Consider the following 24,345-nt stretch of genomic DNA (forward strand, 5'->3'; position numbering starts at 1 on the left):
GACCCTTGGGCACACTAAGGACAAGGAAACGGCCTGAGTGTGGCATAGCACATGTGTGCAAGCCAGAGGAAAATTGTGGGAGGGAGCTAGGTGTCTGCCTCTAACTGTGCACCACCATGTGCCAGCCTGGTCCCCAATAAGGCTGGACTGCATCAGAGCCCCTGGAACTATACTGACAGGTGTTTCTGAGCTGTCACATGAGTGCTAGTAACCCAAAGTGGGTCTTCTGCAAGAGCCATCAATGCTCTCAACGACTGAGATCTCTCCAGGTCCTGAAAAACTTTCTACCAGAGACCTTCAAAATGAAAAATCACAAAAAAAAACAAAAACAAAAAAACAGCTCCTTTTATTTTCTAATAAGACTAAATTTATTCAATACCCTAAAGTAAAAGTTTTGATTATAAGTATCCAACAGTATAAAAAGTACAAAACAGATCTGTAGATTTCTAATATATTAATACAAAGTGCATGACTACGTACAGTACATCCTACAGGCAGAGAGTGGAGGGGGAGAAGGCTGTGGTTGAGGTCTAGTAATAAATAAATAAATACAGAAGTAGAGATGATCCATCAAAAGTATATTCTACCACCAATACTGCAGCCAAAATGTACAAAAAAAAAAATCCCATGTCAAAGTAACGCAGGAGAATGGTAATGGCTGGACTCTGTACCACACCAAGGCTGTGGAGAACAAACCCACTCATTGGGGAGTCTGTGCACGAGGTGGCTTGTACTAGGTAGGTTTTTCCCAAAAGGAAGAGACACACAATGTAAAACTACACAACTATAGGATGCCACAAACTGTGGCCCTCCCTGTTGTGAAACACTAACAGACTTTAAAAATCCAGTTTTTTAAAAATAATCATGAGTGAAGAATACTAAGGCAGCCACATACCCCTCCGTCTACGAGAGGTCTGAAATGGCACTATTGTTTTTCCTGAACTTTGAGAAGAGGAGGCCACCAGACAACTTCCGCAGGGCTCTCTCTACTGAGGAGCCCCTGCTGAGATCTCAATGTGAGGAGCTCTATTCAGCCATCTTGATGTTCAGAAGCCCAACTCCAAGAAGCCAACCCAACCAACCAACTCAGCCTCAACACACAACTCTTTTCTTCTAATCAACTTTAAATAGTGGGAGAAAAACAATAAAACAAAACCCAAAAAAACCCTAATAAAGTAATGACAAGGCAAAGAGCTACTCTATAGATAAAACCTCCACAAAGGTCAACTGAGGTAATCCAGAGCTAGAACTGAATCCTGTGGATTTCAGTGAATCCCAGACAGTTGTGTTAACACCAATGTCAATTATTTACACACTGCAAGCCCTCTAAGAAATGTGCCCCAAGCAGCATCAACTGCCCCATGCACCCCCAGGACTCACAATCTGGTAAGTAGTTTACAACCACGCGTTCTCTGCCGTATGGTGATGCTTTGGTACTATCCCTATAGGACCTTGCCCATCCTACAGGCATGCCTTCCCCAGGAGGAGCCCCAGTTCTGTTTTGTAAGATTTACACAACGACGTTTATCAAATATTACCATGAAGGGAGGCAACACAGCGCTACCTGTGTGTTCAGAAATTGCTTCCTCCTTCAAGTTATTTGCAGAAAGCTCGGTCTGTCCTGCTTAATAATCAGTAGTACAGGTCTGAATCATCAGAACCTTGGCAACGCCTTAGCATTTAAAAAAATTTTTAACTACCTCTAGGGGCAGGTCGTGCTACTGAGTTATGACAAATTATCATGAGGGAAAACAAGTGTAGCCAGCCATTTTAAAATGCCCCAACCACTGCCTCTCCACAGAAAGACTAAACTACGTATGGTTTATCACACAACAAATCCCATCTCTGTCCCCTGAAGTCCCCCCTAATCTCATTCATTAGAGGGAATTAAAAAAAAAAAGACTTAAAGAGCACTTTACAGCAGCATTCAGCCTTCCTATGAAATACTCAGCATATTAAATATTATGTACACTCTTTCCTTGCAGTAAGCTAGAACCAGCTGCAGAGTTTGTTGGATGGGGGGATGGGTAACCCATTAAAAACTATTCTAGAAAATGTCTTTTGGCAGAATAGCAGGTATCCAAGTTAAAAATAGGAGGGTCAGTCTGTTGCTTTGTGGTCTTTTCAGAGTTTAAATCGCTCTTTGTTCCTTTCTACGTGAACCTCCGTCACCACTCCTGAGCAGAGATGGGCAGAGGCGCCGGCCCCTGCTCCTCAGGCTTCTCAGCAGCTGCCTTCTTACTGCTGCAGCAAGGCTTGAAGAGATGCGTGTCGATGAGGACTTCCCCAAAACGGCCCTTATAGATGATCCCACAACATATTTTCTGTCTGAAATAAAGGAGAAGATATATTACCAGCAAGGAATTTTAGAACTCAAGTTTGGCAGGAGCCACCTTTATCCACTGAGACATCTTTCCAAGCCCACAGCTTCTATTTTTCTTGACACACTTTTTGGTCAGATCTTTTAGCAAACCCCACTCTTCTGATTCTCTACCCACTTCCTTTTGATTCCCTTTATTTCCATGCTTACCTTTAGTATTAACATACTTCACTGAGCCTAGATGATCAGGTTATTTATATTTTTAAAAAATCCTGCTTAATTAATCCACCTCTGTATCCTAAAAAGCAGCAAGCATTCACCCATACATCTTGATGTGAAACGTGTGTGTGTGTGTGTGTGTGTGTGTGTGTGTATGCACATACATGCTATTTGTGTGGAAACTAGAATTCAACATGGGATGTCTTCCTCAGTTGCTCCTCACCTAATCTTTTGAGGCAGTACCTTAGGTGCAGCTCACCAATCTGGCTAGAATAGTTGACCAGCAAAGCCCTAGGGTCCTATCTCTGCCTCCCCAGTGCTGAGACCAAAGATCAACCTCAAGCTCACACAGTTAACGTTCCTTTGTATATGTTGCAAGTTGCATTTACTTTCATTTCCATTTATATGGGTTGGTTCCTATTATTTTGTTTTGTCCAATGTAATTTTCCTGTCTCTTATCTTGAATCTCAAGAGATCCGCCTGCCTCTGTATCACAAGTGCTGGGATTAAAGGCCACCACACTTGGATCAGAGCTAGTATCTCCTAGTCAATTGAAGACGTTATATACTGGTTTCCGGCTTGTCTTATGCGTGTTTCAAAGAATTCACCTTTGCATCTTGGGTGTTCCTGTGAAAGCAGTGTATAGTCCTATACTGTCCCATATTTTGTAGCTCTAGACGTGTCCACAGGTAAAAAAGGTCTTATCTATGTTTTCTGTGTCCTAGGGATTCTACTTTTTCTTTGAAAATATTTTCTCTTTTCTAATTATTATCCCTTTTTGGTCTCTGGCCACATATCTACATTTTACATGGCCTGAGTGTACCCATGACAGCTTTAACTGCCAACCTGGCACAATCTAGAACTGAAGTGGGGAAACTTGTCCATTATAGGTGGCACTGATCCTAGACTGTGTAAGAGTACAGAATGCTGGCTGAGCACAAGCACACATGGGTTCATGACATCATCTCTGCTCTCAACAGTGATGTGATGTGGCCAGTTCTCCAGCTTCTATTCCTGTGACTTCCCCATGGTGACAGGTACTTTAACCTGGAGCTGTGAGCTAAAATAAACCCTTTAACCCATGTGTTTTATCACAGCAAGCAGAAACGAAACCAAGGCACCTATTAATGACTTTATAACTTTAACCATTTGTCCTCTTTTTAGAGGTAACTGTCAGAATAGCTAGTCTTACATCCAGTCTGATCGATTCCCACTAAATCCAACTTCCTATTTGTACCACCAGTTATCTGTCAAATGCTTTCAACTTCTATACACAGAGAACACTGTGGCCAGTGGTTGGGATGGCTGGTGACTCTAAAGAGATTTCTTTTGTTTTTACCTTTTCCAGTAGGTAAGGTCTAAGAAGGAAAAAACTGGAGTTCTATTAGAGCTGGAGGCCATCTCTGTATCTGAGCCGTCATCTGACTGGTTACTGTAGCAGGGAGACTGGGCTGGAGAGGCACTTGAGGTGGTGCTGTGAGCATCAGAGTCTGCATTAAACACAGAAGACATTTCCGGTTTCATAACGTGCAAAGTCCAGGTGCTGCTGGCTTCTCTACATGGGAAAATAACTCAGGGAATAAAGGTGATTTACTAGCCTAGAGCTACACCAGCGTATTTCCACACCATGCATTTAGAAGCCAGGAAATAAATCAGGGCATGTGGCACACACCCTTTATTCCAGCACTCAGGAGGCAGGGGCGCGCGCGCGCGCACACACGCACACACGCACACGCACACACACACACACACACACACACACACACACACACACACCTCTGTGGGTTCAATATCTCTGAGTCGGGAGGATAGCCTAGTCAACATTGTGATTTCCAGGGAGGCCACAGAATGAAGAAAGAAATAAAAAGCCAGAAAATAAACCTTTTGGTTGATGGTCACTATGCTGTAGTATTGAGGAGATCACGACCACTATTTAAACTTCCCATCTATCCAGGAAATGGACAGAAGAGTCCTCTAACTCAGAGAAACAATTACTAGATATTTATTAAACACCAAAGCTTTAGTCTAAATTTTGTGTGTGTGCACACATGTGTATACAACCTCAGAGACCAGAGGTTACCTATTGCCCTGGAGCTTAAGAGCTAGCCCATAAGGGTGCTTGATGGGCACCAAGCTCCTCAGCAAGAACAGCAGCATGCTGAGCCATCACTCTGACATCACTAAAACATTTTTTTCTGGAGTGCTTACAAGGGCAGGGGGTGCAGTTGAGTAGTGAAGTGCTTTCCTGGCACAAAGCCCTGGGTGTGTGAGCTCTACCATTACAAGGAAAGTAAGATTACAATCACAAGGTTCTCACAAGTTCCTCTTTAAGCACGCTTACATAGATAATGTAAAATTAAACATTTAAAATTAAGTATGTGTTATAATGTATCATGTGTTACTAGTATGCTGATTCACTTTAATAAATGGTATCCAACTTCCTAAAGAAAAAATTTTCAAGAGAATCATACCTGAAAGGAGTAATCTAGCAGGATAGTTAAACTTCCCAATAACATCAATAGACAGTTTCCATGTGAGGGAGGATCACTCTAAATGCTCAGGGTTTTTAGCTATTTGAAATTTCAGTGTATACCATTTTTACATTTAAAAGCTGCAACATCCTTAGGTTTAATCGGACACCAAGATACATAACAACTACATACAGTGAAAAACCTGAAATTGTTAGGTCTTAATTGGTAAGGATTAGTTAGGCGTGAACAAGAGAACATGAGGCAGATGGGCAACAAGCAAAACTCTTTGAATCAGAACCTCCAAACACTCAGCAATTTTTATTTATCTTTATTGCAATAGTGGCTCACATACTAAATGAATAAAAAGATAACAACCCAGCCATTCTATTTACTGTAAATAACTACATTCTTATTATGAAATACTCATGTGTTTAAGCCAGCAATTCTGCCTTAGGTCCTAAGAGTTAAACAGGTATTATACAGTAACAAGAGGGGGCTTCCCTTTTCAAAGTCTAAAGTCTAAGCTGACTATACAGCACAATCTCCAGACTATGAAGCCAGTATGAATTTGACATTCATGCACCATCCAAGACAACACACGTGTCTTACACTGAAAGGTTAGAAGCTACTTTCTCCATGTGAGTGATGACTTCTAAACTTTTATAGCATGAATTCTAATTGTTCTTTTTTTTTTCTGGCTTTTTGAGACAGGATTTCTGTGTGGCCCTGGTTGTCCTGGAACTCACTCTATAGACCAGGCTGGTCTAGAACTCAGAGATCCTCCAGCCTCTGCCTCCAGAGTGCTGGAATTAAAGACGTATCACTCCAAGTGCCAGGATCACCTTTGTGTGAATACTGTTTCTCTTTTAGACTAAAATCAATTTTGTGTAGCTCAGGTGGCCTCGAACTAAAAGAGATCCATCTACCTCTGTCTCCCGAGTGTGTGCCACCACTGCCTGGCCTCTATGGCTAACTAGTGTGGCTAGCTTTGCACGCTGATCATCAAGCAAGCTTTGTTAGATAAAAAACAATATCACCACAAAGTTTCCAGAAATCTGGGCTTTGGTTGAATGTTGTGTCCACTAATCTGCTGACTTTTCTGCACATCTCCAGGACTTAATTTGTTTAAAACCCAAGTAAACAAGCTAGCAGTGCAGTCTAGAAAATTAAAATGCCAATAAATATACATCATCTTGGTATACTTTGAAAAAGTAGTTACTTATTTTAAGTGTGTGTGTAGGGAGGGAGGGAGAGGAAAGGAGAGAGAGGGAGAGGGAAGAGGAGAGAGACAGAGAGAATATGAAAATGTTGTTTTTGTCCGTGTACATGTTCACCCATTATATGTGAAAGCCAAACTGGCGTCTTCACTGAGGCAGGGTCTTTCACTGAACCCAGTGTCCCAGGGACCCCTCATCTCTGAATCTTGAGTGCTGTGATCACAGGCAAGCATGTCTGCCAAGATTTTTGTTGATGCATTTATTTGTGTATGTATATAGGCACACACATATTATAGTACATGTGTAGATGTCAGAGGACAACTTGTGGGAGCTGGTTCTCTCCTAACACACTGGTTCTGGAGTCAGGCCTGAGCAGCAAACCGCCTTTCCAGATGAGCTAGCTCCCTTGCAGGCTTCACTCAGCTTTCACATGGGTGCTAGGGTCTGTCTGACTCAAGTCCCCATGTTTTTGCAGCAAGCTATTTATACATTCCAAGATCTCCCAAGCCCCTTTATTACTTCATCATATCAAAATCAAGAGTCATATTTCACAGAAATAAGAGCATATTCACAAAGTCAATAATAGTGCCCCCCAAAGACTAAGTAATACTGTAAAAGGAAGGGGACCACCTCAGAATTTAGTAGACAGTAAGCAAGAAATGGATTCACACATACTGTAAACTAGCTCCATTCAAAATTAAGACACTGAAACACAGAACTAGTGTTCAACAGCAAACTCACTGTGGCGTTTAAACTCCTTCTGCAGTTTACTGATCTGGTTGCTTTTCATTCTGTTTCCAGATAAAGTTTTCACTTTCTTTGGTTTCAGTGTTGTCTTTAGACTGGGTCCTGCCCTTGCATCTACCACCTGGAAGAAAATACTGAATATTTAATACCATTTAGGCCCATGCTTACTTGAGAATCAGTTTTCTACCCTAGAGTGTCTGACGGTTCGTGTGTACCTATAACTGTTACATGACATAAAAGAGTAAGTACTACTTACAACATTCTGCATGCTAATCCCTAAATTACCAACCACAGTAATATTTCCTGTCCCGTGTCTAGTATGGCACGGTTCTACTTCTCAGGCCTTCAAACAGAAAAGGCTGTTTGTTATCACCTTCAAATATCACAATTGTGATTTCCTCAGATAAGCTATTAAAGAAAAGCTCATTTACATATTAAGGAAACAGGTCCATAAGAAACCTACTGCAGCAATTTAACACTGTCAAAGAACAGCACTGTGTTGTGTAAAGAAAAATGCCTATTTAGGCAAAATATTTTGTGTAATGTAAATTTCATAAATCTTGGCCAGAGATGGTGGCTCACACCTGTAACCCTGGTACCTGAGAGGCAGGGTAATCTAGTCAGAAGGTCAAAGTTGTCTTCTACTCTACTGGGAGCTTGAGGCTAGCTGGTGCTACATGAGACTTTGTCTTAACAAAGGAAAAAAAAAATCACAAAACAAACATCTGAAAAGCTAACACTATTGAGAATTTAACAAAACTCTAGCCTAGAGGATGCTGAGTAGCACAAGTGTAATCTAGCATGTTCCAAACAAAAAATTAAAAAGCATGGGGGGCTGGAGAAATGGCACAGGAGTTAAAAGCACTTGCTGCTCTTACAGAAAGTGGGTTTGGGTCACAACATGCACCTGGTGGCTCACAGCCCTCTGTTATTCCAGTACCAGGGCATCCAATGATCTCTTTTGACCTCTCCAGGCACCAGGGATATGTGGCATGCATATATAAATGTAGACAAAATACAGAGATTAAAAATAAAATAAATGCATCTTTCAAAAATAACATAAGAAGTGTTACTCAGATTTTTTTTTCCCAGGGAGGGGACTGCGTGCCAGGCCCAGCAACCAAAGCAGCCACAGCTCACAGCTGCCTGCAACTTCAGTTCCAAAGGATCTAATAACCTCACCTCTGATACACTCACAATAGATCTGAATACATATTATGTAATTCCAGTGACGTAGGCAAAAAAGGATAACAGAACCCACATTAACACTGCTGACCTAATCACAGCTTATACAGAATAGTATCCATTTAGCATTTTATGGGCACCACTTCGTTCAAGTGACAGCTTTGCAGATCAGAATTCTACAAATAAGTAGTAAACACAAAACACAAACAAGACTAAACCTATGTATGCACTCATGAGTTCAAAGCAATATGTCACTCTGTAAGAGGTGAAAAAGGATCCCTGTCCAACTCTGAGACTTCCTAGAGATGAAGTCCATGTGCAACTGCAAAATCTCCAATGAGGGTATTGTAGACAGCCTAGGAAATGCTACACCAGGCTAGTGTTCTTCTTTATTCTTTTAGCCTTTTCTAATCTAGTGATAAAGAATTTCCTAAACTGGGGTTGGTGATGTTAATGTTATTTTAGTAGATGAAAGATGAACTTACATGATTCCAGTTTTTTTTTGATCCAGCTGGCAACTTCTTCCATCTTTTCACAAGCAGCACACAGGCATTGCAGATATCTCCTGAGCGAGTCTCGTGCAACCTGACAGGAAAACAGAATGTTAGTTATCATGCTTTTCACTCATGAGGATTCCTATGTGGATACTTCTCTCGGGGAAATACATCCATTTATGATTATGCATGTGTTTCTGACTATCCTAAAATGATCTGTTCCAACTGTTTCTCTAGTGCATCTCAGATATGAAATTAATGTGCCAGTAAGTGGTCCTACACCCATGCATACGCAGGCAAAACTAAGTGGAGTCAGTGGTATTTTTAAAAGTAATTCTTATATTGTTTGTATTGGTTTTGGACAGGCTCTCACTACTCACCCCGGCTGTCCTAAAACTCAATTCGTAGATGGGTTTGGCCTCAAACTCATAGAGATCCACCTGTCTGTCTCCAGAGTGCTAGGATTAAAGGCATGCACCACCATGCCTGGCCCCTTGGGGGAGGGAGGGGGAGGGGAGGGAGGGAAAAGAAAAAGGAGCCTATGCAGTTGAAGTTGGAAGAGAAAATGATAAGGGAGTGGTGGGAAGGAATAAGAAGGGTAGATTTGATCACACACACACACACACACACACACACGAAATTTTTAATTTAAAAATCCCTAGCTTCAAATACCCAGAACTTACATAAAACCAGGTATGAAGGTGGGCAATTCAAAACCAAGAACGGCCATGAGCATCTGTAATCCCAGTTCTCATCTATAAAAGTTGAGAGGTGGAAACAGGAGAATCTCTAGATGTCCACAGGCCAGCTAGCCTGGCCTAAGAAGTAGGGAATAAACAAACTGGTTACCTCCAAGGCCAGGATCAACACCCAAGGTTGCCCAACCCCACATGGGCCAGACACCTTTAATCCCAGCATTCAGGAGGCAGGGCAAGTGAATCTCTGAGATGAGGTTAGCCTGGTCTACAGTGTGAGTTCCAGAACAGCCAGGGCTACACATAAAAACCCTGTCTGGAAAACAAAGTGCACATTCAATCAATCAAAACCAACCTCATGCAAAGGCATGCACGCTCTCTCTCTCTTCCCCCCCCCACCTCACGCATACTATAGGTAATGGTTCAACATTAAATATTTAACACTGGAGGAACACTTCTGGTGAGAGAATAAGGACACATTTTGAAAATCTACTTAACATATTCTACAGTTAAGGACAAAGGGGTTTGCCCAACTGGAACCATCAAGGGCTTCACAACTAACTAGGCAGAGTATGCTCTCAGTATTGACTCATTTTAAGAACATGAATCCTCACTAACCCAGATATTATAAAACTAGTGGTTTTAATATTAGCACATTGTTCCCATTGCTTTGCATGGAAACATTTCCTCGATACCTTGACTATTTCTCCCTCAAGAATGGAACACAGGTGGGTGGTGGTGGTGGGGCACGCCTTTAGTTCCAGTATGCAGGAGACAGAGACAGGAGCATCTCTGTGAGTTTAAGGCCAACCTGGTCTACAGAGTGAGTTCCAGGGCAGGCTCCAAAGCTACAGAGAAACCCTGCCTCAGTGTGTGTGGGAGAGTGAGGGGTAAGAGATAAAAGGGTGTTGGGGAGGAAACACAACCAATCTTACCCAAAACAGCTCTGGAAGTCCTTTTCGTATCGTTTACTGTCCGTGAACCGAGAGCTGGAGGACTTGGCTCTGCAGATACAGCAGCCCTCTATACTTCGGTACATCTTTGGCTTGTGAAAACCAAACATCTTTTCTTCTGATCAGTACCTGTAAAGACAAGGGGATTGACACAGCTTTGTTAAGGGGAAATGACAAGAAACCATGCAAGGACTTTTCTCTGCTCCACCCTACCCCCAGCACATACAATTTTACAGCCAAGTCAAACAAACTAAAAGGAGTTCCCCAGATCTACTACTCCATAGGGTCAGTATATAGAACATGCAAAAATGCCTGGAGCTAGGAGGCATCCACTACCTCCTTTGTTTCTGCCTGCAAATAGTGTAGAAATGGGGAAGCATTTTTTTTTATGTCGCACACCATATGAACTAACTATACCACAAGCCTCAAGGGATAGAACCCTTACAGAACCCTGGCCATGCCCAGTCTGCTGGCCATTGTTCATCTACTTTCTCCCTCTGCTTTGGACTCTTCCAGATGGCCCTGGCTGCTTTCTTTCGTCTCTACAACAAAAGCCTTAATCACATCACGGAGCAGTCAGTAGTCGTGTTGGCACTTTCTTTGCCGCGCCCCCGCCCAGTCCCCCACATACACACATGCCACTAAGAGTGTGCCTAAAACTTTAGTTGTAACAATCTTGGTATTTTGTACCTTTGCGTTATTAATGCAACTAAACTCCCTGCTGGGGAAGTAGTGTATATTTACCATGACCACTCTGTTCCCAGGTCACAAGGAGCTCCACATATGAACTATGCTCTATGGAAGTGTGCTCTTTGATAACTGAAGTTCTATGCAGTGAATGGAAGACACAAAAAGTAACACACATCCAACCTTAAGAGTTTAGAAATGATGTCCATGCACTAATGACTGAAATTAACTCCTCTGGTCAAAACCCCAATACTAAGGAAGGTAAAAACTATCTTCAGATTGGAGGCCAGTGAGACATCTAGGGTTATCTTCACCAGATCTGGATTAGGGGGCATAAAAGACAATGAATGCTGAGTATGGTGGCACATGTGTATAATCCCAGCACTGCACTAGGGAGACTAAGGCAGGACTGCTCTGAGTTCAAGGTCAGTCTGGTCTACAAAGTAGAGGGAAAATAAACATGGAAATATAAACCTCAATGGATCAATCACAGGATGCATACACCCAACTACCAATTACCACAAAAAAGGCAAAGAAAGAAAAAAGTACAATTCCCTTTGCACACATAGTGCCGGAATTATAAACACAGAACCATCCTTACGTTATTTTAGAAGTAAATATATGAGGCTGGGCGGTGGTGGCATATGCCTTTAATCCCAGCACTCAGGAAGCAGAGGCAGGTGGATCTCTGTGAGTTCAAGACCAGCCTGGTCTACAAGAGCAAGTTCCAGGACAATCTCCAAAACCCTGTCTTGAAAAACTAAAAAATATGTAAATATATGAGCAATGATACTTCCTATTTGCCACTATGTCATCTCTTGCGGTTCAGTGGACCACACCAAGGCACAAAGAGGATCATTCATAACCAAAAATATCCAAAGACATATGTATCTTATTTATTTTTGAGACAGGGTTTCTCTGTGTAGCCCTGGTTGTTCTTGAACTCACTCTGTAGTCCAGGCTGGCCTTGAACTCACCACATCCAGTTAAATAGGCAACTGTTAATCAGGTTTCTTGGTATTTTGGTGCAGGAGGGAGGCAAAAATGGATGAATAAGACCACTAACACACTTTAATTATTAATTAAGCTATCCATAAAAAACATTAAGACAGAAAAAGCAGCTGGACTGTGAGAAGTGAGATAAGTCCTCTACATAATACAAAAACAAAACAAAACTGCAGAATGAGACACAAGATGAGACTTTTCTTTTTATAACCTGAACTCGGAGGGAAAATTTAAAGAAAACGTCCTCCCAAGTATGCCACTTTAGCCAAAACAGTATCAAATGACCGACTCAAGAAAGTAGACGCGTATATTCCTGTTTCTTCTCTAAACACCCTGGCCATCAAGGTCAAAAGGCCAGAGTTCCTCTTACAATCATCAATAGTGCTAGGAAACTTCAGCCTCTTCTTGAGCAAGGACAAAGGAAGTACATACAACAATGCTCCATGCCAGCCATCTACAAACTCTACCCTCCCTCCCCTCCCTTCCCCACAGGAAAACACCAAGACAAAACTACAGGGCACCCAGACTGCCTTTAGCGGCAAGGCTAGCTAGCTGCCTTAGAAGCCAGTTTGGTTCACTTAAACACACTGACAAGCTGTGGAGAAATGCTATGGCCACTGCTCAATGGCAAGGCCAATCAGTCACTTTCTTGGTGAGGATAGACACCCACCAGCCCGTCAAAACTTTTAACATGACTCTTTTAACAGCCCACCACATTCCTGTGAACAAGGGTAGGGTGGGAGCAGAAACCCACTGTGAAAAATGAAGCCAAGATCTTAGGGGCCTCGAAGGGCACCCAGGTCGTCTCTTACTGGATGATCACTTAACTCTATATTAAATTCCCTTCTGAGCTCTTTCATGTCCTTAAGGGGCAACCTGGGAATCTGCAGCAAATACACGGGGGTGTTCACTCTAACCTTTGTTTACAGCAGCCCCATTAAGTGGTGGTTTGTATTTAACCATTCTGAGGTTTGGGGAGCCCTGAGGATTCACTGAAATTATCTCCATAAAATCTATGGAGTCACTTTATGTTCAAAAGCAAAAACATCTACCCAACTCTGTAGTGAAGCCAGACACAGCACATACCCTCCCTGCCCCAAAATCAGCTTTCTATCTGAGAAGGTGGTGGGTGGGTCTGGCACAGTTTGGTTGTGATTTTGAGATTTCTGGTACTTCAAGCAACCTGGTGGCTGTTCTTTTACTTCTTTCCAAGTCCCACATTTGTGAAACAGTTTGTGGTTCCTCTGGAACTGTCTCACTTGCTCAAACAGCTTGGTCAGCTACGCATCTTGTCTGTCCCGGAGGGGCATCCTCACCACACCATCCTGCACCACAAGCAATCACCTGCTCCCTGACCAAGGGTGCAGTGCACAGCCTACATGATCTCATCTATAAGTGTGTTTCTGAGGGACAGGAGAAAATTAAGCTTAGAAAGGACTTCAAATTGTCACTTACTTTCTAAAGTTATAGACGGTGGTGGTGGTGGTGGTGGTGGTGACAACAAACTGAATATCTAAAACAACAGAACTATACGCGTTAACAATAAACTTTATGACATACAACTGTATCTGAAAGTCATAAATGCATACAGGCCAGAAACCACAAGCTATAATTTCTCAGTTTATCCCACAGTAAACAGTTAATATGTAATAACGTATCCATTCAACATGCACTCTTTCCAACTTTCTTGTATAAATATCCTCTTAACACGTTTTGTTGCAAAGTAAATAAACAGCTGGTGAAATTACAGGATGAGTGGCTATAAATACTCAATAAATAAAAATCCAACAACAACAAAAGTGAGTTAATTTCCCCCTGTGAAAGATAAGGGCTGAACTGGAGTGTTGGTTCAGGATCTCAAACCTGTAACTTCTGCTCCAGGGGATCCAAAACTCTTCTGGCCTCCACTACAGAGTCTTGTGCACAGAACCTCCCCACTCACATATAATTTAGGGCTAAGTGTGTGGAACATGCATGTAACCCAGCATTAGAATGGGAGGCAGAATGACGGCTGTAGCTCAAGCTCAATACAGGGAGATTCAGGATACCCAGGGCTACGCGCATATGCATGCATTTTGCTATGCAAAATAAGAAAAGAGGAACAGGAGATACAACTCAGCAGTTAAGTACTCTTGTTCTTCTAGAAGACCCAGGTTCAATTCCTAGTACATAGATGGTGGCTCACATTTAACTCTAGTTCCAGGCAACCAAACACACTTCTCTTGGCCTCTTTAGCCACCAAGCACATATGTGATACACAGACACACACATGAAGGCAATGTGTACATGTGATCATACATACACATAAAATATAATGAAAACTGAGAAAAGGCATCTTTTATGTTCACCTTCATTGGCCTCTCATCTAATAAAACAGGACCAGGGTCTGGGGAAAGGGCCACAGGCATCATGTCCACTCACAAAGATGGTAAGAAGCAGCCCCTGAAACAGGAAAGGCTTTCAAGCAGAAACAAAGAGAAGGAAGAGCTAAAGCCAAGGCCTCAGGTTAATGCCCCGCTGTCCCTCCAGCCATAGGTTAAAAATAAGAAATACAGTAAAAAGTAAGATGATGCTTGCACCTTACATGGTGAATCTCTTCCACTATTTATACTGGAGCCTGTTATACATTTTAATACACTTTTGTTTTTATAAGTCATAAAAATAAGTAAACAATAAATTACGCCAGGTGGTGGTGGCACAGGCCTTTAATCCCAGCACTTGGGAGACAGAGGCAGGTGGATTTCTCTGTTAGTTCGAGGCCAGCCTCCAAAGCCACACAGAGAAACCCTGTCTCAAAAAAAAAACAAAAACAAACACTCAATAAACAAACGAAATAAAAATAAATAAAATGAATTACACAGAAAATAATGATGTCCTCTAGAGAATGCAAACATGAAATTGACTTTTGGTTTATTCTCTTTTACAAGCTATCCATTCCTAACCAAGAGTTGTTATCATCGCACCTTCATTCACCTAAACAACAACCGAAAGAACAAAGAGCTTAAGTAAATTTCCTTTTTTTTAGATTTTTATTTATTTATTAATTATGTATACAGCACTCTGCCTCCATGTACACCTGCAGGCCAGAAGAGGGCACTGGATCTCATTACAGATTGATTGTTGTGAGCCACCATGTGGTTGCTGGGAATTGAACTCAGGACCTCTTGAAGAGCAGCCAGTGCTCTTAACCTCTGAGCCATCTCCCAGAAAACAGATGGAGGCAGACTGTGATGGTGCACGCCTTTAATCCCAACACTAGGGAGGCAAAGGCAGGAGGATCCACGACAGCCAGAGTTACACAGAGAAATCCTATCTTGAAAAATAAAAAAAAAAAAAAGAAAAACAGATGTAAAGACATTGACCTGTTAGACAATCCACTCCACTGCAGATACTACAGAACAGACAAAAAGAATAACCCTTGTAAAGCAGCAAAGGAAAAAGCTATGGACAAAACAAACGGAACCAAGAAAAATCCAAAGATGGGAAAGTCAACATGAAAACCCACTGGTGACCACAGGGTATGGGGATCCCCAAGTTGCTGCAACTGGTAATGCTGGCATTTTAATCAACTGTGTGCTCCTTAACAACCTGTGCTCACACAGAACCTAGCAAACAAAGTGTAACTGGAGCAACACTCTACACAAAGGGTCAACAGAAGAAGCGCTTTGTCGTCCCCCCCCCCCCCACTGCTAGGCGCCACTTAGCTGCAGAATTCTCCAACAATGAAACACTACATCAGGGCCTAGGGAAAGCAGGAGAGCTAGAGTAATATTGTTTCCTCCCCCTTCTTCTAGATACCTGCATTAAAGCTTCCAAATTTACCTCAACACTTTTAAAGTGATGAATTTTAATTTGCCTAGAGGCTGAGTATGAGGTTGTAGACCCTACTTGTTTGCCAAGAGCTCCAAACTCGTACTCTATCTCTGAGAAACCATATGCCTAAGCATTTTTAATTGTGGTTGCATTTGGCAGAGCCTAAAACTCAATTTACAAGAAAGGGGTCCAAATCCATTAACAAGTCTTCCACTAGGACAGCACAGGTTAAAAATTAAATCACAAACCCAGGCCTCTGGAATTTAGATGGTATTTAAAAAAGAAAAGTAGGCCTGCCCATTTGCACAACATAAAGGGAAAAGTAACTGTCCCACCCAATCCTAGATTGAGAGTGGGAAGGGCTGGGGAATTTGTAAGCTTTTAAGAGGCAATTACTAGTTACAGAATGTAACCGTACAGTAAATGGTATCTACCACGTTTTCACAATTAAATTGCTTTTAGGAGAGCTGGAGAAATGTCTCAGTGGTTAGGAGGACTTTCTCCTCTTCCAGAGAAGACTTCCACAGGTAGGTTGCACTCCTGTGCGTGTACCCAAATGCATAGACCACGCTTAGACATAAAGAAAAATAAATCTTCTGGGGAGAAAAAAATTTGCTTCTAGCTGAGCATGGTGGCACACACCTTTAATCCCAACACTGGGAAAGCAGAGGCAAGCAGATCTGAGTTCGAGGCCAGCCTAGTCTACATGTGAGTCCCAGGATGACGGCCAAGGCTACACAGAGAAACCCTGTCTCGGAGGAAAAAAAACACACAAAAAAAACTGTTTCTACTGGCCCCTTGGCAATACTAAGTTGAAATCTCACTTCTTGCCAAGTATATGAAAATACCAGGGTACATTTTTTTCTCTTAAATTTATTAAGATCTGCGCATACTGAAACAAACTTTTCCAATCCCAGAATACATCCTAGGGGTCCAACTGAGTGTTTTCTGCAGGAAAAGTGAAACTTAAACCAGGGGAGTGGAGGGTGTCAGAGGAAAATCCTAAGTAATCCACTCTAACAAAATGTTAAGTCAGGATGGCAAGCACACCTAAAACTCAAACTTCACAAACATTACTTGCAACTTTGAGGTCGTCTTAAAACAGCTAAATCCCAACTCTTGAATATTACACACCAACACATGGGACAGAAATTCAGCACTGCTCTTTAGGCAGTTAGTCAGGCTAGAACCAGGACTGCATTCAGTAAGCAACACCCCTAACTGACAGCTGTGCTTTAAACACAAGCTCCTCTCTCTTCTTCCACGCAACCTCAACACTGCACTTTGCCACACACTCTGGAAAATTCTCCAACATCCCGACCTGATTCAATTTCTTCCTTTTGCTATGGAGAGCAATTACAGGCAAGTGACTACCAAATCATTCTAACCTTTTAATGTCCCGCACTGATGATAATATTGCCCCTCCTAATCTGTTGTTCAGTGTCAGCTTCCTTGGTTTCGATCCACAGCCAGACAAAAATCTCAAAGTCAACTGATTCTTTCTTACCACTCTCTCCAAGGCCCTCCCATCTAATCTCATAAAGGCCTTTCCGCAGCTTTCCTGAACTCTCTGTCTTGTCCCTGTCTTTGTTGGGACTAACTCCTCCAAACATGGTTATCGACCTACAGCTCAAATATTAATCACCCTTCCAGGGTATCAACTCTGGCTGCAGGCTAAGGTCTGAACTCCTTGGCAAGGAATTCAAAGCTTTTCGGGGTCTAGCCCTGCCTACCAGCTGCTCACAACTTGTAATACTGGTATTCCAGGAGGGCCAAGTCAGCTTTGATAACATAACGAGCCACTCCAGCGCACAGGCTGGCGTTTCTGTCTGAGACAGCTCCCTCTTCCATCCCTCACTCAGGGAAATTTATTTACAAAACTTTTCCATGTCTTTATTCTTTTAAAATTTATTTAATTTGTATTGATGTGTATCTAACCTGTGTGCACACATTCATGTGTGGGAACCAGTGGAGGCCAGAAGGGAGTATATTATTGGATCCCCATGGAGGAGCTGGGAGTTGCAGGCAGTTGTGATATGTACCCTGAGATCTGAGCTCAGATCCTATGAAATCAAGTGCACTTTTGAGCCATCTCTCCAGCCCATCATTTCAATATTGCTTTGGTTGTTTTGTTTTGTTTTTGAGACAGCCTTGGCTGTCCAGAACTCCCAGGCTAGCCTTGAACTGAAGAGATCCATCTGCCTCTGCCTCCTGGACACTGGGATTAAAAGTGTGTGCCACCACTGCTCGGATCAATTTAGTTGTTTTGAAGCAGTCACATGCCTAGGATGAACTCAGTATATAACTGAAGATGACCTCAAACTCTTGATTCTCCTCTGCTTACATCTCCCAGGTAGCTGGGATTACAGGCCCAGAGTCACCATATCCAGCTCTTACCTTTCAATCAAGATTTCACTTAACCTATTTACTTCATTATCACCTCAGGACAAGGAAGTTAGTTATGCATTATACCCAAGTACTAACTCTACACATGGGCATCTGCTTACTACCAAAAAGTAGGATAGCAAAGATGAACATAAATGGCAGAAACTGAAATATGACCACTATAAAGAAAATCATAATTTTTAAAGAGACTGCAGACATGGCTCAGCAATTCCAAACACTGGCTGCTCTTCCAGAGGACCCTAGTTCAATTCCTAACACCCACGTTGCAGCAGCTCACAACCATCTATTTAACTCCAGTTCTAGGGACACTCTCTTCTGGCCTCTGCAGACACCAGGCACACACCTGGTGCATGTACACATACACATGAAAAACATTTAGACATGTAAGTGAACTTTTAAGTTTTCAAAAGTAGTTTTTCCTGACCGTTTAAATTTTTGAAAGATTTCCAGAAAATGTAAATCAAGAAATGAATTATTAAGATTATTTAATGGTAAACGATTTCCATTACAAATGGTAAAAAATCATTTCATTTTTATGTCAAGAGAAGAGCCAACTAGGAGAAATGAGTCTTACAATTAGAACTACTTCAATCAATCAAACTTGTAATAGACTTGAAACAAAATACACAACTAGAAATGGATTATTTTAGCTCAGGTTTCAGCTTTTGTACTGGAATAAAATATCTGTAATAGCAAGTATCTGTGACCTTTGTATTCCTGGTGGAGAGAGAAAGCTTTCTCACCTTGAAAACAAATGCCTTTCTTTTTGGACTAGATTTTTTTTAGGTTATTCCTACAATACCAGGATTCTTAGTTGCAGAAACAATTTCAAAGAGAAAAGAAATTTGAAAAATCAAAAGAAAGTATTTCCAATTTAAATCTGCAAAGAATCAAAAGCAAGTGCAGGGGGGACACCCACCTCCACCACCACCCCGGGAAGCAATGTAGAGAAATCAGGAACAAAGTAGTGACATTTACTAGGTATTCACCGGACTTTTTGGTGTAAAATGGCTGAATCAGATCTGGAATGACAAACAGAAGTTGAGGGCAGTGTCTTCCCAGAACTGGTTTCTGATGGTGGGAGGGGGGAAGGGGCCCACACACCCACTCTTTCCATTCAGCATTTACTGCTGTTTCACTGGGCAACATAACTGACCTAAGCCTCAGTGTTATCATCTGTAAGACATCTGTGACCCAACTCGGGAGGACAACAGCAGCCACTTACTGCCTACACTTAGGCCACTTTCAACCCTGTGAAATAGGTATGACTGCCATGATCACAGAAGAAAAAACTGGAAAAACTGAACCCAAGGACCACAGATTCCCATTGCAGGCATTCCTCTTTCTTGTTTTAAGACAGGGTTTCTCTGTGTAGCCCCCTGGCTGTCTGGAACTGGTTAGACGGACCAGGCTGGCCTCAAACTCACAGATAACCTGCTTACTAGGTGCTGGGATTGAAGACATAAAGGTGCCACAGCACCTGCCCCCCCCCATCCTGAGAAGCAGGCAAACCAACTCTAAGGCCTCTCAGAGGACATGTTTCTAAAGCAACAACTATGGGCTTGGCATTGTCAAGCTACCTGTTCTCAAAGCAGCCTCAGGAAGTTGGCTTAAGATTTTTTTTCCATTGAGGCTGGAGATGGTTCAGTGGTTAACAAAAGACCTGGGTTCAATTCCCAGCACCCACATGGCAGGTCACAATGGTCTGCAACTCTAGCTCCAGGGGATCTGGCACCCTCACAGACACACATGCAGGAGAAAATGCCAATGCACATAAAAATAAAGTTGTTTTTTTTAATTTCCATTTAAAAGTTTATGTCAGTCAGGTGGTGGTGTACACATGGTAGCGGCACATGCCTTTAATCCTAGCACTCAGGAGGCAGAGACAGGCAGATCTGAGTTCGAGGTCAACCTGGTCTACAGACTTCCAGGACAGCCAAGGCTAAACAGAGAAACGCTGGGGGAGGGGGGCGCAGATTTTTATAGTTGTGGAGGCAGCACAGCGGTTAAGATACTTACCTAACATGTGCCTATACCTGGGGTTGAAAACACAAGCATAGCAAGTTGGGGGGGAAATCATTATTTAAAACAGTGCTAGCAAGATGATTCAACCAATAAAGCCTGACCACCTACCTGGATCTGATTCCTAAACTAATATGGTAGAGATACCCAACTCTTCCAAGTAGTCCTCTGGCCTTATGTATGCAGATACAAATACACAAATGCTCTTTAAAACCCCTAACCACCCACAAAAATAACACAAGGGAGTGAAGACATTGCCTTCATTTCTCTCTAGTTAAAGTCTCTTTTACAAACATCATTTGATTATAAGAACAGAAACATTTAGTTCCACAGGGTGTACAGACTTTCCCAGGATACTGAAGTCTTACAGTAAGTGGTCTATGAAAAAAAAATCAAATAATGTTTACAAAGAACCTCACGCTCTTTCCACATGTCCCAATAGTCACCCAAAGAAAGGTCAAGGTTATAACATCCAAGGTTTTTCATGTTCTTGACATGCTTTCTCTACTCACTCAAAAAAATGCACCCTAAGACAGGTTACCTTTTGGTGTTAAGTTAGTAAACAAAAACTTGAATGTGTTGTTTCTCTAATAACAAGACAATAAACAGTAAAAAACTAATTACAATTTGCATGGTGCATGAGGGCAAAGCATTATTTCCCAGTCCATGCCACACCTAGATGCTAACAAACTAACAGACACAGGAGAAACAGATACCGTGCTGCTGGATGCATGTCTAGACTGCAGGCAAACCCCAAATACCAAAGAAGCATCCATGTGTCAAACCAGCATAATTTTTGAGCTATGCCTGGAGCCACATACCAACAAAAAAAAAAAAACTTAGCTTCAAAAAAAGTCTAAGAGGGGTAACTCGAAGGTCAACCCAGTTCCCAGGAATTGTGAAGCTAGCAAGGGCTCTAGCAACTTCTCCCATCGTCCTTTTACTATCTCTGAAAGACCCTACTCTGCAACTCAAGAGTCCTCAAGGTCATCCTTAACATTTATCTGTGTCAAAACAAACCACACACACACACACACACACACACACAAACCGTCCTCAGAAATCATCCTCTGAATATTCACAGGCTTTTAGGCTTTGCCCCGACTCAAAAGCGAATCTCAGACCTTCATTTATCGTGGGCAATTTAAACGTGTTCAGTTCTGCAGAACAAATCACTAAAAATTATTGTCAAGTCTGGCAAACTTCAGTTCAAAAGCAGGTGCTTTCAGTACCCAGATAATGACAAGTTTCACGTCCACCTCTTACTAAAAGGAGGCAAAAAGTTGCCTGGATCTTCTTTAGCAAACCTGAGAGGGCGAAGAAGAGCCTACTAGGAACGAACTCCTAACACGGGAGGAGGGGGGTGTCGGTCGGGGTGTGTGTGTGTCCCGAGCCTCTGTCGCCATAGTCATTCTTCACCTGCAGTCATGAAAGGTGCGAATAAAATAAACACCGGAGGCGAGCTGGGTGCTGATCACCGGAACACACGGCACCCGTGCTTCCAAGCCCGCCCTGCCAAACAAACCTGCCCTGCGCTTCCCCGCTCGCCCCACGTGTAAACACACAAAGGCGGCACCGCATGCACCCCGGGTTCCGCAGCCGCTGCCACTTCCCGGAGCCCCGAAAACTTCCGCGCGTGCGGTCGGAGGTCCGGGGTGGGGCGCGGAGATCCGCACTCCTCGAAGGAGCGCAGCGCTCCGAGCTCAGGACCCCACGCGCCACCCGCCGCCCTCACCTGCGCCGAACAACGGCCCCGCGCCCCGCCGGCGCCGCCCGAAGGCCGCGCCTCCGCTCCCGGGCCGCTCCGCACGCTCGGCCTGACGTAATTCAAACATGGCAACAGTTCCACTTCAAAGGCGGATGCACGGACCTCCCAGACGCGGCCTCCGTGCCGACTCGGAGCTCGGGCCACGCGTGCGCCCCGCCGGCGAACGCCGGCCGCTGCCTCGCGCCTCATGGGTGACCCGCGGGCCGAGGCGCCCCCACGGACACAGCCATGCCGCTGCCCAAGTTTCCGAGAGGACCTGAGGGACAAAAGCCGCCCCGCGCCCCGCCCGGCCCGCGCCGCTCCGGCACACGCGGCCCTTTGTTGTCCGGCGGCGTCGGGGCGACAGGGACCCGCGCGCGCGGGGCCCCGGGAGAGCTCGGGTGTCCTCGGCCGCCGGCTCCCCCACCCCCGAACTTTTGCCGAGTCCCCCGATCAGAAACGCCCGGAGGTCCCCCGCCGCGCGCAGGCTGCGAGTTGGCGACTTTGGCTGTGCTTTGGAAACTGGCAAGACGCCATCACCAGGAAATCACATTGTCCTGCTCCCGACAGCCCCGACGGCGACCGCAGTCCGCGGCTCACAACGGAGCCGGACACTCGGACGCGGAACGGTCGCGGCCCTGAGCACGTGGCTTGTCAGGTGGAGCCCACACACACACAAAAAATAGAGAAATAAAAAAGAGTTGAGTGCCTCCTGCAGCGCGACTGCGCCGCCGCCACCACCATCCGACCCACTTGGCTCCGCGGGCCACGGCCACCCCTCGCGTGCGTGACGCCCGCGCCCACGCTACAGGTGACGGGACAGGAGGCGAACTTCGGGCTGCGGAGACCGCTCGGCGCCGGCCGAGTGCAGGGACCGCGTGCTGCGCGGCTCATTGTCGCAGACGCGTCCCTGCGGACTTGGCCAACAACGCCACGCCGCGTGCGCCGCGCAAACCCCGGCGCTGGCCCTGACCGGCTGTCGTTAGACCGTGAGGCCGCCGGGCTCCAGGCAGTGCGTGGCAAGTTAAGTTTGCGAGCTCCGGCTTTGTTGTGCACCCGCGTGCAAGCCGGCGCGAGCGCCGCGCGGAGTGCAACACAACGCGGCGCACCAGACCACGGCCGGAGGAGCCCACAGGGGCTCCGCGACCCCGACTCAGCTCTCCGGGTCGGTGAGGCTGGGGGGGGGGGGAACGCTACGACTGAGAAAAAGTCATTGTCACCTTCGGCGCGGATGCAACTCCGCCTGCTGCCCGTTCCGTCTCCACGCTGCACTCACTTTTCCCCACACCCTGACTTTCGGTTTACCTCAAATTACCCTCCCCAGAGAAGAAGCGCACATCCCACACCTCTGTACAAAGGAATCTGGGGTCCGCGGAGCACGAGGACAGCGCTCCCCGCAATGCCATCTCCAAGGCAAAAAACTTCCTGTGTGTTTGTGTATGGGAAGGACGGAGGAGGCGGGGGAGGTAAAGAGAGGAAAGAAGGGGGGGAAAAAAAGCCGCAGAAAGCGGAGCCTCGGAGACAGTCTTGCACCAGTGTCACTCACCTTCCACGCGCAGCGGTGTCCCCACGGTGCGGACTGCACCAGGCCAACCCCTTTCGCAAGCACTCCCTCCGCCTGCGCCGAGTCCAGAAAGATTGTCTCCAGCAGTTCTTCAGTTGCTACCGCGGACGGAGGTGTAGATTCCGCTTTCCCCTCTGCGCACGCGCGGCTCCCGGGACCAAATTCTCTTGAATCGGGCTGATTTGCATACGGGCGCGTGCGCGTGGCGGGCTGGGCGGGGAGAGGGGCCGGGCGTCCGCGCGCGCTCCCGCGGCCTCTATTGTCCTTTTAAGGGGAGAAGCGGCGCGGCGCGGGAAACGCGGCGGCCCACGGGGCCGGGGGCGGGGCCTGCCTACTACGCAAAGTCACGTAAACAAACGCCCCGGGGAAGGAGGCGACGCGGGGGGCGTGGCAGGGCGCGAAAGGCGTAAAGGTGAGCGGTTTCTCCTCCGCCAACCGCTCTCCTTTAGGACCGCTGCTGGGCGCAGAAAGTTCTGAAAGGTGCTTTTGCAGCATCCGCGCACCTATGCCCAGTTTCTGGCTTGAGGTGACAGCAAAGGTTTCTAGGGAGCACGCACTTAGTTTATGCTTGTCCTCGCCGTTCCTAAATTCTGTTTGAAGGTGAGCTTTCCGTTTTATCTTTTAAATCTTTTAAGGGCCTAGCAGAGTACTTCGAAGAACACCTGAAGCTGAGAACCGACTACCACATGCTCACACGCAAAATAAAATGTCAGTTCTCCAGCAAAGGTTTCCTTCTTGTAGTTTTAATGAGTCGTTTAATAAAATCCCATCTTGACACTGTCCATTGCACTTCCCAAACA

General features: G+C 44.7%; 1 protein-coding gene across 2 annotated transcripts; it reads right to left on the reverse strand.

Moving 5' to 3' along the window:
• Positions 1–344: 344 nt before the first annotated feature.
• Sinhcaf (SIN3-HDAC complex associated factor) lies at positions 345–23,821 on the reverse strand. Of its 2 annotated transcripts, none has more exons than XM_005072950.4 (6): positions 23,528–23,821; positions 10,284–10,430; positions 8,645–8,744; positions 6,969–7,095; positions 3,879–4,029; positions 345–2,328 (listed from the first exon to the last, which is right to left on the reverse strand). In XM_005072950.4, the coding sequence occupies exons 2-6, from the start codon at positions 10,409–10,411 to the stop codon at positions 2,169–2,171; spliced, it is 666 nt and encodes a 221-aa protein (XP_005073007.1). In that variant the 5' UTR covers positions 10,412–10,430; positions 23,528–23,821; the 3' UTR covers positions 345–2,168. The 2 variants fall into 2 exon arrangements, with proteins under 2 accessions (XP_005073007.1, XP_021084565.1); XM_021228906.2 differs by lacking the exon at positions 23,528–23,821 and adding an exon at positions 21,970–22,050.
• Between the last annotated feature and the right edge of the window lie 524 nt (positions 23,822–24,345).

The sequence above is a fragment of the Mesocricetus auratus genome, unplaced genomic scaffold (genome assembly GCF_017639785.1).
Source record: "Mesocricetus auratus isolate SY011 unplaced genomic scaffold, BCM_Maur_2.0 Super-Scaffold_100001, whole genome shotgun sequence".
Taxonomy (NCBI): Eukaryota; Metazoa; Chordata; class Mammalia; order Rodentia; family Cricetidae; genus Mesocricetus; species Mesocricetus auratus.